This window comes from Accipiter gentilis, chromosome 27 (assembly GCF_929443795.1).
Source record: "Accipiter gentilis chromosome 27, bAccGen1.1, whole genome shotgun sequence".
Lineage (NCBI taxonomy): Eukaryota > Metazoa > Chordata > Aves > Accipitriformes > Accipitridae > Astur > Astur gentilis.
The window spans coordinates 21760733-21774605 of NC_064906.1; the positions used below are offsets into that span (position 1 = coordinate 21760733).

General features: G+C 43.7%; 1 protein-coding gene across 1 annotated transcript in view; it reads right to left on the reverse strand.

Annotated features, from left to right (window-relative positions):
* VWC2 (von Willebrand factor C domain containing 2) overlaps nt 1-6333 on the reverse strand; it is a 54846-nt gene extending 48513 nt beyond the window's left edge. Inside the window, exons 1-2 of the mRNA XM_049830457.1 lie at nt 6076-6333; nt 4218-4993 (exon numbers count right to left, since the gene is read on the reverse strand). Of these exons, the coding sequence (XP_049686414.1) occupies nt 4218-4925 (708 nt within the window). The 5' untranslated portion in view covers nt 4926-4993; nt 6076-6333. The remainder of the gene's footprint in view (nt 1-4217; nt 4994-6075) is intronic.
* Nucleotides 6334-13873: the final 7540 nt, after the last annotated feature.

Genomic DNA, 13873 nt, shown 5'->3' on the forward strand with positions numbered 1-13873 from the left:
AGAATATAGCATTTGCGTCCTATAAAGCACATCCACATGAAGACTACATCTTTCATGAATGAGTATACTGTTAATGTGATACTGCAGCCATGAACACCCTTCCTGTGTAATCATAGGATTTCAGGGGAATACATGTGATACACCTTTGATAAGTACCGTCACCTGTACAAACCACCAATATGAGTAACAGTAGCAGAGTTAAGGAAGGTCTCCATGTGCTCATTTCTACAACGCTCTTTTCAGGTATGTAAGTGAACCACAGTGGCTTCTAAGATAGTATTAATGTCAACCTTTATCTGTCTATCTTTGGACTACATAGTAAAGCATTGCTTTTTACTGTAGGAACTGTAGAAAATCACCACTTCTTTCCACATCTTAATGGCAGCTTAATACTTGGAGACATAATCATCACTAGAGAAAGAGACAATAAGATAGTGTGTATATGTAACAACAGCTAAATAAATCAGAATGAAAAGACAAAACTGGTCCTACATTTCCTCTCTTCTACTCTCATAACATAGGTGCATTCCCTGCAGCACAGTTCCTAGTGGCAGCCAATGCAACGAGCATCCCACTTGTTCGTCTGGGAAACAAGCAGCCCAGCAGCACTCAAGCTTAGAACATCTGACATAACCAGGCTGGACTGGAAATAATACCACCTATCAACCTCTCTCTGAAGACTAATGATACCACATCTCTGTTGTCTACAGATGAAGCTATTAACTCTATAGCAGCAGTAGTTTGTAGTTCCACCTATGCAAAAACTGTGGGAAGACGAGAGGCACAGAAGTCTTATGTATTCACCAGGCAGCTGTAAAACCTGTAGAAAATAGAGTACAGATGGCAAAAGAAATAACTTCTTTAGAATTGTTTAAAGGGAAGTTTATGAGCAGATGTATAAATGGAGTTGCAGATGTTGTAAAAAAGCAAACATGCCATCGTGTAAACAGGTAGATTTCCCACTAGTGGGGCACAAAGAAAACTGTAGCTTAGTAAGGGTAGCAGGTTTATCCAGCAACTTAGTGTAAATTGTCATAATTAAGAAGTGACAAATCATTGGCACTCATTGAAATTCTGGTCCAAAGTAATTTGAGCTTTCTCTTCCCCCTTTCCATGTGCCAAACTTTAATTAAAAAAACAAACGAAACCAAAACCAAACCAACAAAAAGTCTGAATTAAAAAAATATATACAATCTACATTTGGTTCCTTGAGCCTTGAAAGCATCTAAGTTAAAAAAAAATAAAAATCAATCATAATCCCAAACTTATTTGCTATTGTGCTGCAATTTTTCTTAGTATTTCCTTGCCACTCACACAACTCAGGAGAACACGAATGGGGTTAGGCTGACAAGAATAAACATACCAGCCTTGTTTTTACTTCTCTGTGCCTTCAAAATACCACAGATGTTTCAAAATCCATTTGGGTTTGTTGACTTCCAGATTTCCAAGTAACTTATTCACAAATAAATACAATTTTTGATAGCAGAGAAATTCTAAAGATGACATGCAAAGCAACAACTTTCAAAAATGGAGGTCTTTCCCAAACATTACACTTCTGAAGATAATTTATGGTCCTCATAAGGCTATGACTTTGTAAGTCAGCCTGCATTTTCAAATCTTACTGTGAGGCTGAAAAACATCTAGTGGAGCACGTGCTCAGCAATCTCCAGCTCCAGTGCAGAATTTTATCCTCATTGCATTTCACCAACTAAGGCTTTTGCTCCCAGTTTCACTCATCTGCATGTTGTGATCCCTCTGCCATCCTGCCTCAGAATATTCACAGGGGAGTACACTGGTGCTGATGGAAACAGCTCTATGAGACCTTATCCTTCCCCCACACCTGTGTTGTGTTTTGTGTCAACATCCATGTCTTTTTTGAAAACAAAAAACCAAGTGCATACACACACAAGCAAAGCCTGCAGAAAGGACTGTGAATCAAAGAAGAAATGCATCAAACCTCCCATTCCCTGGCACACTCAGCTTCCAAGTTAGCACTGGCTCTGGTAAGGGCAATTTTTTGCCATGCCAAGCTATATGTGAATTTTATATACAAACTCCTAAACTTGCATGCATATTTACACATCTATACGTAAGCGTTTGTGCAGATAAAGTCACTTAAAAGTTAGGAGGTCACCACCTTCTTCCTTCAGTGATGTCTGGTACTCTGCCACAAATGGTAGGTGCAAACACAGAGAAAAGTCAGATTGCTATCCATTCATAACTCCTTCCCTGACCTTAATCAAAAGATAGGATATTAGTAACCTCTCTAAGACCATCAACTTTAAACTTGTAAAACGACCTTTGAAACCATGTGCAATCACTTGCATTTGCAATTGTTTCCACTGAGCAGCAGCGATCTGACTACATCTGTACCTTACGTCACCAGACATGTCCACTGATCGCAGTGGCACGGGCAAACAGCTGCATTTACAGTTTTGTGCTCACAATATTGGAACCAACGTTGAAACACAACTGAAAACCAAGGTCCTCACACATCAAAATAAACAGGCTGCACTTCCACCGCCAAACTGCATCCGTAACTTTCCTTCTACATCCCAAGTAAACATCCCTTCTCACTCGTGTTTCCAAAGTTGGCTAACACAAAGTGGTAAGTGAACCGATGTTTTCATTACAGGAAGGTATCAACATAAGGGCTGAAGGCTGAATGGGGTTAAAACAGAAAGCTGAAAGCCAAAGTCTTTTCAGAACGTTTCTGTAAATGTCACTGTTCAGCACTTCCTTTTTACCAAGGCTGCCAGCCATGCTCAAATGTAACAGGGAGCCCTAAGGTTTTATTCTCTCGCCACACACTTAACACAATAAGGTGTTTTAGGCTTGCTGTACAGCCATTAATATGACACCACTATATAAAAAGACAAAGAAATGCAACTCGTTAGAAGATAATGAATGAAGAGTGTGGAGAAGCCTTTAAAACTCTGACCTACAGAGAACCTGTGCAGAAGCATCACTGTTTTGGCCATCCCTCAGAATTAATTTTGCTGGAAAAGGAAGGATCTCACAATCCATCTGCCACCCCAAAGCTGAATGCAATCCTTGGGGGTGACATGGAAAAAGGGAGGACAGTACGATGCTTTCTGCCATGCTTTGAAATCCACCAGTGCTCCACACGTTACTGCCTGAAGAGAGCTGTGATTTATTCTGGAGAGAATAATTCTGCTCCTTTATTTATTTATTTTTCAGTAAGTTGAAGAACACGGAAAGACATTATGAATCAAAGTTAAGTTTCCAAGAACATGCAAATACCACAGAGAGGAGAGGTGGCAACTCATTTACGGCCTTCACAAATACATTTTTTCTCCATCCTGAGAGGGGCTCAAGCTTCCAGAACCCTGCACTGGATTTTGTACTTCCCTCAACACATTCAGCTCAAAAATCTTTGTTGTGTTCAGAAATGGGTTTTGGACCAGCCCTGTATCTTAACAGTCATTCGCAATCAAATCCTTAGAGCCTGCTCACAGATCTCAGCCATGATAAAATACTAAAGGAAAAAAGGTAAGATAAGCAATCAGGAAATCAGCCCCAACTCCAAAACTTTTCAGCACACTGTAGTTAGTTGCATTTTCAATGATAATGACGTTGTACAATAATGCTAAAAAGGCCCTAGTCTAAAAGGACTTCCCTAAACATAAAGGTTTTCAAGTCCTTTGTTTAGGTATCACTGTAATCCAGATTGCGAACCATGCTCTTACTAAAAAGAAGGCCCACAGTCATTCTCAGAAAGCAAACGTGACGCAACCTTGGCAGCACAGTTTAAATGGTTAAAAAGGAAAAGAGAAATGACTGTTATCACAGACTGATTACTGGGAACAGAAGTCAGCCCACAAAACCTTGCTCGATCCCTGCAAGGTAGAAGTTTCACAGTTAACAGTTAAATAAGGAAACAAATGTATTGCTGAAAATTTTCATAAAATCCACATCACCACCGAGTATCACCCTTTCAAGTAGCATTTTTTACTGTAAATACCAAAGGAATTAATAAAGATTAGTCCCCTCATTTAAAAATTTTACAGTATCACAGAGCAAGAAAGGTCATGTTTAAGGGGAATGTTTTACAGCACTGCAGAAGTAATATTAACACAGAAATGAAAAGGGGAGGGGGGAGACCCAGAACGCCCTCCGAGGAAGCGCTTGAAGAACATAACGCCACTTTCAACAAGAGAAGGACACACAAAATTACTTTCGTCTTCAGCCCTTACCATGAACTCCTCTAGGGTCTGGTAGGTTTTCCCTCGGAACTCACAGTAGTTCTTCCTCTCCTTGCACTGTGGGCAGCACTGCGTGGTGTCCACATGGACGCACCGCGGGTGGAGCCTGGGGCACTCGGGCTGTATGCACAGCGGGCCCTCTTCAGTGCAAAGGCAGGGGCAGGCAGAGGGGCCTGGCGCAAACTTCTCCCCAATGGCATAGACGAAGCCGCTCTCATCCACGCAGCCTTTCCCACGGTAGTCCGGATAGGCGTACTCCTCTGGAGGCTCGGGAGTGACACTTGCCACGGCTTCTGGAAGAGATGCATCTTCAGCCACCCGAGGCTCCTCCGGAGCGGCGTCCCTTTGCTCTTGCATGCTCCCGGACTTACTGCTTGTCCCCTGGCTGTTCCAAGCCTGCTTTTGCTTAGTCCAGGACTCCTTGTTCAAGTAGTTCCTGCTTCCTTTGCTCTTCCAGTCCCTGCTACCCTCCTCCCTCCCACTCCTGCCGATCTCATTCATTCTCCCTGGGCCTGTCTGGCTGTCCCTTGTCGATGTGTGATCCCTCTTTTCCTGGCTTGCCTTTATCTCCTGTTTGTCTTGAGCCTTAGCCAGTTTTTGTACAGGTATGGTGGAGCTACAGAGGGCAACCATGAGGCAGCAGGTTACAAGAAGAGAACTAGAGAGAGCTCCAATTGCCATTGCAGTAGAGCTGGGCATCACCTACTGCATCCCACAGGGGACACTGCATTCACATCGGAGGGAAGCGCTTCACAGATCCACAGTCCCTAGGAAGAGAAGGATTGGGAACACTTCAGCTTCTGCACTTCTCCCCCCCCACCCCCACCCCCCCGCCTCCACCGATGCAACATCTCAAACAACATGCAACCTGTCTCGGTAGCTTATGCAAAAGCCAAACAACAGCCTTGTGCTGCATCCCTCCTCTTCCTCCTCCCCCACTCTGCCAATTCTTATAAATAGCAGGGCTCTGGACACGGACCAGGCGTCTTCGGCTCTGTGAGAGCACCACGCAGAACTCCAAGGAGTTAGGATTTGCAAAGGCAGGTGCATGCAAAACCCAGAACATTTGGGGGTTATTTTTCCTTTCAAATGACAACAACGTGAAGAGGATGCATGCACACACGCTGAATTAAACGGAGGTCCCCAAAACACAGTAGAGTCCGGAACAGAAATCACCCGATTGAGTCCTATTCGCTGACTGCAAGCACGGTGATTTTCATTAACCTCTTATTCATTCTGATGTGCGCTGTTGTTTTGGTTGTTTGGGGTTTTTTAAATGTCTACCAGTGAGGACATTTCTGTTAAAGACAACTAAACCCATGCACATTAAAGCGAGCAGAGCCAAGCTACCTCTCTTCAGAACTATCTAGACAAGCACACACCACCTCTTTCTCCCCGTGTTTTAAAGGCAAAGCAGAGCCGTTAAGAGTTTCCGCAGCAGAGGCTCATTTAACCCACATCCTCCAGGAGTTCAGCAACCCTCCCGGCTCCTGTCCTTAAAACGCTGCACACCACACCGGATTAAAAAAAAACCACAAAACCCAAACCAAAACACGTACACTACTCCGGCCACGACAGGCAAAGGCGCTCCAGCTTACCGGCGCGGCCCCACCTCCGAGGTACGGCTCCTCAAAGCCATTTCAAAGCCTCCCTCTCCGCCCGCCCGCCCGCCGGCCTCAGCCCCAGCCCCAGCGGGCAGCGCGCTCCCCCCGCCCAAAGTTTCCAGCGGGCCGGGCAGTGCCGCCCGACCCCCTCCCGGTGGGGTGTGGGGGAGTGAGGGGGGAAGCCGGCGCCAGCCCCTTCCCCAGCCTAGCAGCCTCCCCCGTGGCGTGGCCCGGCGTCTCCCTACCTGCGCTGGAGCCGGGCTCAGCCCCGCCGGCGGCTCGGGGCGGCGAGCCTCGCCCCCCGCCCGGCTCCCATGGCGGGGCCGCGGGCGGGCGGGCGGCGTGGCTTGTTGCAGCCCGCCCGCCGCCGCGGACCTGCAAAGCCTGCAGCGCAGCGCGGCGGCCAGCCGATCCGGCCCCGCCGCCCCGGGGGCGGGCTCCGCCGCGGCCCCCGTTTCTCTCACATGGCGGCCGTGCGCCCCCGTCCCCGGGGGTGGCGGCAGCAGCAGGGCGTCCGTCCCTCCGCCGCCGGGCGCCGTGCGGGGAGGGGACTCGCCGCTCGCTCGCCGGGGGGGCGGCAGCCCCCGCTGCGGCCGCGCAGCAGCCCCTGCCTGCCCGCCTCCTCCCCGCCGGCGGAGCGGCGTGGGCAAAGCCGCTGGTCCCGCGGCGGGCCCGCCGGGGAGCCTCACGGCGCGGGAGGGCGAGAAGCGGGGCGGCGCGGGCGCGTTTGGGGTCAGCTCCGCGCACACCGCCGGCGAGAAACTTTAAGGGCGCCCGCGCCCGGGTCGCCGCCGTCGTGCTCCTCCCGCGGAAAGCCCGCGGCCCGGTGCGGCGGGCGGTTTCCCCGCCGCGTAAGACGCGTTCCCGCCGCCGGGGCTGTCTCCCGTAGGGAGGAGCGGGGGTGCCGGGCGGGCACGGGCGCGCAGCCCCGCGGGGCCCAGCCGCGAAGCCGCGCTGCGGCCAAGCAGCGTTTAATGGGGGAGGCGCGGGCTGCGCCCGTCTCTGACTGGTCTCTACACGCTGCCGCGCCGGACTGCGCTGCTCGAACTCTCTCCTGCTAGCCTCTTCCTGCGGTGAGGTGGTACGTAGTGCACCAGTCGAAATATTTACTTAGGCTTTTGAACGGCCGATGGACGCTTTTGTACTTAAATATACTTGCACCTTTCCTCTTTGTACTTTTTGATACACAAAAAGGGACGGAACGGTCTCTTACAAAGATGTTGGCTGAAACGCAAGTAGTCAGGCTGCGGGGACAGAAAGGCAAAAGAAAAGCTAGAGATGCTTTTGTTCCGGAGCAAAGCAAGGGCTTGGAACCCACAAGGTTATTTATTTACGTATTCATTCATTTTTAAGCCGCGAAAGACGACATGCCAGTATAATCTTCTGTGAGTTTTGCTTTACAGGTGTTCCAGAGCAGTCCCAGCTGCGCTAACCGTTCTGCTGCAGTAGCTCTTCAGCAGGCTGCTGTGCTCTGCTCGTGGCTGGCGCTGGATTTCCCAAAGTAGTTGGCACCATAACTGAAATTTTTAGGCTAGGTAAAGTTTTCATTACTTTTTTTTCCTTAAAATATCAGTACTCAGGAGAGCAATGAAAATCTGCTGGATACTAATGTTTCACTGTTAAGTACCCTCATGAGCACCTATTATTTGTGAAAACCCAGACACTTAAACTTCTCCACAGGAGGATGCAGGTGCAAAATTCTTTTGGCTGCTGGGTTCTCTCTATAAACATCTATGAGTCCTGTCTAGTTTACAAAATTATTTCTATTGACACCATCTCATATCTCTCAGTCGGATATTCACCAGCTAAATAATGGTTTCATCTTCTGAAACTTTAAAGTACAAGAATAAAGTTTTGAAGGATACAAAGATGTCAGATGTTTCCACAGGTTGCACTAGTAAAATGACATTCCAGGTTGCTGTGGGGTTTCTAGACAAAGTCTCAGAGCATTAAGCTAGACCTTTCTCATTATCTGACGAATAATCATTAAGAAGTATTCACCTTCAAATTATCATCTCATTACCTCTGAATAAAGAATTGAATCTTTGCCTTTTCTAAAAGCAGTAATTTTGTGCTTTATATAGCTTAAACCCTGCCATGGGGTGAGCAACCAGTACACCACATTGCTAATTCTAGAAGAACAGCTTCTTGAACAACTGTCCTTACTTTGCATTCACAAGCCTGTAAGCTTTGCTGTCAAGCAGCAGCTAGTTGTGTCTATCGCAAGACGGAAGGAAATCGGGGACTTGGGAGGGCAATGCTACGTCTGTGATAAAAAGGAAAGAGAAACCAATTTACAGTTCTGACATTTTCACATGTTCCCAGGTGAAACTTTGGCACAAAATCTGAGATATTCAGCATCCAGGACTCTCTTTGTAGGAGCTCTGCCTCTCCCAGACCTTGTTACATGGCACACACATCAGCCAGGGCTGAATGTTCAAGATACTGCTGTGTAACAAGAAGGGCAAAGTCTCACAGCACTTTCAGAACAAAAAACTGCAGCTCTTCCTAGCCTTCTTGGCAAAGAAAGATGTAAATACCCTTGTTTCTTTTTCTAAAAGATTTCTCATTGGACTTCAGCCTCTGTTTATTAAGATTCACAGGTATATTAAGTGATGGATTGTATCTGACATTAGGACCCTTGCTAAACTGACATGTGACTGCTTTGTTAGTGTCATAGGATCAAACTGCAATATATTATAGTCCAAATGGTCAAAGAGCAGATGAGTAAGAAATGTTTGGTATTTTCTTCAGTGTGGATTCTGAACTAGAAGAGAGAAACATGAAAATCTGTTACTTGAAGGCCACTTTTAACAATGTCTTTAATATGAGTTTTATACTTCTGCTATAACATAAAGTCCTGGAGGCTGAAGTCCTTCTGTTTAGTCACAGGATAGACATGGCTTAAAAACACAGGTCCAAATTTCCCCATTCTGCTCTCCCCGTAGGCAACAGTACCAAGGTCAACTCTGTCTCTGGATGAGAATCAAATTCCATATCCTGCTTCTGCTGGGTCTCGCCTGCATGATGAGATCTTCGCATTAGCTAAATCAGAGCTGTTGTGCACAAAATGGTCTATGCTGGGTTTAGCTTAATTTTACTAGAAATTAGCTTAATTTTACTAGGAAGCAGTTGAATGGAAAACAGAAAGGAACTCAGTAGCTGAAATAAAAATGGTGCTGGCGAGGAATGACTTAAGTTGAACTGGTGTGATGACCATCTCCATTAGACCAGGCTCAAGACAGTGAGAGTGGACATCCATGCTAAAGATAGCTGGCTATTAGTCAGAAAACCTTAATTAAACACCTACTGAATGAGATTAGGGGGACTGAAATTTTGAAAAAAAAATTTTTAAGAGTTGCCTTGGTGTGAATGACAGGAACCCAAACATAGGATGTATCTTTTTTACCAAGTTGAAATTGGTTGTCTGCCTGGTTAATAACAATAAAAAACCAAAACCTCGCAGCTATGCAGACACTTCATCTGGACATCTGAGAGCACTGAAGACAACCACTTTTAGCCTAATATATGGATAAAGCGAGGCCCAGGATATGCACATTCTCACGCCAGCGTAGGCATGCAGCCCTCACGCACCAGCGGATCACCTAACGTGTGCATCCCTTCACATGAGCTCCTGTAGGGAGCGTGCCCCATCTTTCCTATTTTAATAAAAGAAGTGTCTCCTAGTGTCCCCTGTCTGCAGTGAGAAGACAGGGAGAGGAAAGAGGAGGAAGCTCCCTATGAGACCCTGTGGAGCTGGGCAGGGCAAGGCAGGGGGGGCAGAAGAGGATCCCCACTGCAACTGGGAAGCCGGGGTGGGGGGTGTTTAGAAAACCCCACACGATCATGAGATTGGCTTTGGTGACAGGGTGTCTGCTGAGCCCTCAGAGAGGACAGGGCACGAACAGCGCAGCAGGAAGCATGCGCTGCGTGTGCCCATCTCGGCTCAGCAGCTTTGAAACTCTAGGAGTTGAGAGTGGAGAAAACGTCCCCAAAGCGCGATTCCTCTGGGAAAATGGATGGTTGTGCCTTTTTATTTTGCTTCATTTCATTATTCCTCCTGAAAGGAAGAGAGTTGTTATATGAAAGGTATTTTTTATTGTGGTGCTAAAGTGGCAATTGTTCAGGCAGGTTCACATCACAGCCTTCGAAAGGTAGCAATTTGTGCCATAGTATTAGTCCAGCCATATAAAATAAGGCCTTCAAATAGCAGTCGGTGTGAAGACAGAAGGAGAGAGACAAAGCCAAGGTACATATTACTCTAACAAATCATGTGTATTTGAAAGGCTCGATTATAAATAAGGAGTTTAAACAACTCTTAAAAAAAAAAAAAAAGCAAGCTTCCATAACTATTTTTAAACTAGGTTTGCTTTCATCTTTTCATTTTTATTTCTTCTATTTTCTTTATGCCACTTGTCAAAGGATACTGAAAATGTACTGCTCCAGTTCTTTCTTTTTTCACTAGTCTGATGTCTCTAGTTGACTGACAAGTAGTTATTGAAGAAGCATTACAGAAGCTGTAGTTACAATCGTGTCTTCATTAATTGTTTTTAAATTATTCAGTTTTTCACAGATAATGATATGTTACAACATTATTTTTGCTGCTTTGCATGCACGAAAACAAAACTTGAAAAAACCCTCTGTCATTTAGAGTTTAGGATCTTCAGTACAAGGACTCTCTTTACACTTCTGTAAATCACAATTTGCATGCTGGGAAATATATAATGATTTTTTATTTTAAATTTTTCTTATTGTAATACAAACCAAAATATCTCTGTAGACCACTGGGAGATTTAAACTTTAGAAACATTATTTAAAGGAGATTTTTGCTGCTACTGGTTGATGTTCTAAGAACTCCCCCTTTAGCTTATCATTTCTCCTATTATTATTATTGTGCTTGAAATTATAGGACACAAGAGTGATTGTAAATGGATTTTGATGCACCTATTTTCACCACAATTTCAGTAGCCTGGGGAAATTGGACGTTAATCATGGCTCACAATGTCATTTGATATTTGTACCTTTTTGCTCGAAACGAGGTAACAAAACGTTTTTGCATGTACATACACATGGACATGCACAAAATAACACAAAACATTTAAATACACTATCTTTTGTATAAACACATCTTAATACTATACCTTATTCTTCCCTTTTGCAAAGCCAAAGGATGCACTACTAACATTTTTAGTTTTTACGTTGTCATTGTGTTGGAAAACTGAACGAAGTATTTCTTAAGCTTGTATTTAGCTCTATTCAGATAGAATCTGAAATTCAGTTGAAACCACAGATCACTATTACTTTTCCCTTTAATATTTATAATTACATTCTTGTTTTATTTATATATAATATTTAAGTTTCTCTAGATACATTTGTGTTTACAGTAAATTTTTTCAATAAAGGGAACATCAGCTATCACAAGGTTTATGAAAAACAACAACAAAAAAATCTACTCCTGTATTTGTTCCACATTTTAAATTAATAGATCTCATCCTTTCACTGTTCTTTAATATTACTGGTGGAAAAAACACACACACACCCAACAAAACCTCAGCTTTGCTCTCTCTTAATTTCTCACAGGATTTCTTGACTTTTATTGTATTAAACATTGAACTAAACTTAATGAATAAATGGAATTGAAGAAAAAAATTCTTATGTACCTTACAGGAAGATAGGGAAAAATAAAAGCTATTATTCTCAAAACTGATTTAGCACTGTAACTCACATCAATATTTACTTCCATTCTCTAAGTTTCTTTAAAACTTCCATAACAGGAATTGCACTGTTTTAATATTTAGTTTTTCTTTAAATTATTTGAAAAACATAGGTTGCTTTCTGAATTATACATGTATATGAAATAAAAATGTCTTAAAAGACATTGTTCTTACTCAAATACTCTGTCAATATTATGAGTGTAGAGTAAAAATATTTATTGTATGGTTGGTAATGATAAACTCTTGTGTCCCACAAAGAGAAGCCCTTAAAAATAATTTTTAAAATGTCTTCTACAGTTTTTGCATCATCAAACATGTAAAGTGCTTTATATCACTACTGAACCTTTTTTTTTTTTTTTCATTTTTGTTGGAGAAGATGATGAAATATATGTTGAAATTAAGTTTATCAAGATAGGAATTCAAAAGTTAAGGAATTCACAGTATGTGTGCAAAAGCCTGCGCTCTCCCCATGATTTACAGAATTAGAGTATAACCACCAGACATCTGATCCTGTAATATAACTGTTTGCAGACTCAGAGAACCATCACGCCTCTTAGCGGATATTCTCCAAAACTTACTCAGCATAAAGCCCTAGATATGAAGCCTTCAGTGATATGCTTTCCAAAACACATCTTCAAACATTTCCTATTCTTTGCCCTCCTTTTCTCTCATTGTTACTATCCAGTTTGTAAAAATTGAAGCTTTTGCAATGACGCTTCATGCATAATGCATACACGTCTTATCCTGCTGCCCTCTTTACTTTTTTTAACCTGCTAAACTCAATGAAGGAATTGAATTCTTAAAGCTTCACAAAAAGATGTGGATTGGTAGAGAAGAGCAGCCTTATACTGGTTGTCACTGAAGATGTGCTCTGACCTCATGCCTTTCTTACACATCAGCAACTCCACATGGGACAGTACCTGTATAAACGCTCAGGCTACTCAAGACACATAGAGCTTGCACCTTCTTGGATGCTGGAGTTAACTGATTTAAAGACACTAATCTGTAAGGAAATTCTGCTAATTCTGGTGTTCAAATCCTTTTGCTTTCCTGTCATTACCCTTCCCTACATTACTGTAGAAGCCCCTGTGTCCCTTAGCAAGTGCCTCTGATACAGTACCAGGTAAGAAACGGATTATTTTGTTGCTCTTTTTAAATTAAAGGCCCAGTGAGGCCTTTAAATTAATTCATATACATTTGATAATGTCATTGTTTTAAAAACTGGGCAAATTATGATTTGTAACATTGAAAGTTTCATGAATTGCAGATTCCCAAGTGTTCTGTCTTTAGGTCTAATTACTGGAGATGGTTACATTCAGGACCTTCTGCAATCACAGAGGCTGGTGGTACAGTTTTCTCTCTAATGAAAAAAGTTATATGGCTCAGAAATCCTGACTTAGGCTATGAGCTGTCAGAGCAGAGCAAAAAAAGTCAGAGTAAACAATTTCAGGGTTAGAACTTGAGTTGGGAAACAAGACAAACAGAGAACTCTTTCTGTGTTTGCACACAGGACCTAGACACCTCAGATGCAACTGGGTTCCCCATATGTAGGCACTGCAGAAACACTTAACGAATTGGCTGGTATCCCTAGAACTGTAAATCCTCCAGTGGTGGGGAAAGAAAGGAAAGAAGAGCAGAAACAGGTGGCCTGAAGTCATATGGCAGGTCAGTAACTGAGCTGAGAAGTTAATGTAAAGCTCCTGGTTCTCTCTCATCTTCCCTTTTCAGTGCACCATGTTGACTTTATTCCCTAGTAAAATATTGAGTGCATAGCTGAATAGCTGGTATGCAACATCCTTTATATGTGTACAAAAATTTAGGCGCTCATTTGTGCAAAAAACTTGGTGCCTTGTTCAGTTGTTACCACCAGGCCTTGACATACTGATGTACTTAGGACCACTGTAGCAAGCAGGGTGCTCAAGCAGCAAGGTACAAGCTCCAACATGAAAGAAATAGAGGTGTTCTGTAATTGTGATAATGAATGCGAGTTGGTCATGCTGGTTGAGTTTACTAATTGTTGGAAGAAGATAACAGAGAACAACACGCTATCCCTGGCTACCCACAGTGCTGCTTGAGAATTATTACAGGCAGAGCCTGGTAAATAATTGACTTTTCCAATTAGGTGCTTGCAAGATCAATGAAGAAAGTGACAGCTTAGATGCTCACAAAAACTCTGCTGTGACACTAGTGACCAGTAAATAGGGGACCAAACACCATGCAGGGCTACAAGTTTCTTCCTTCCCCTGCCTTAAGTCATTTAACCCCATAGTTGTACCTTCCCTAACCACCAGGCTACTGGTGATTAATTTCTCACTGAATACTGTTCTGC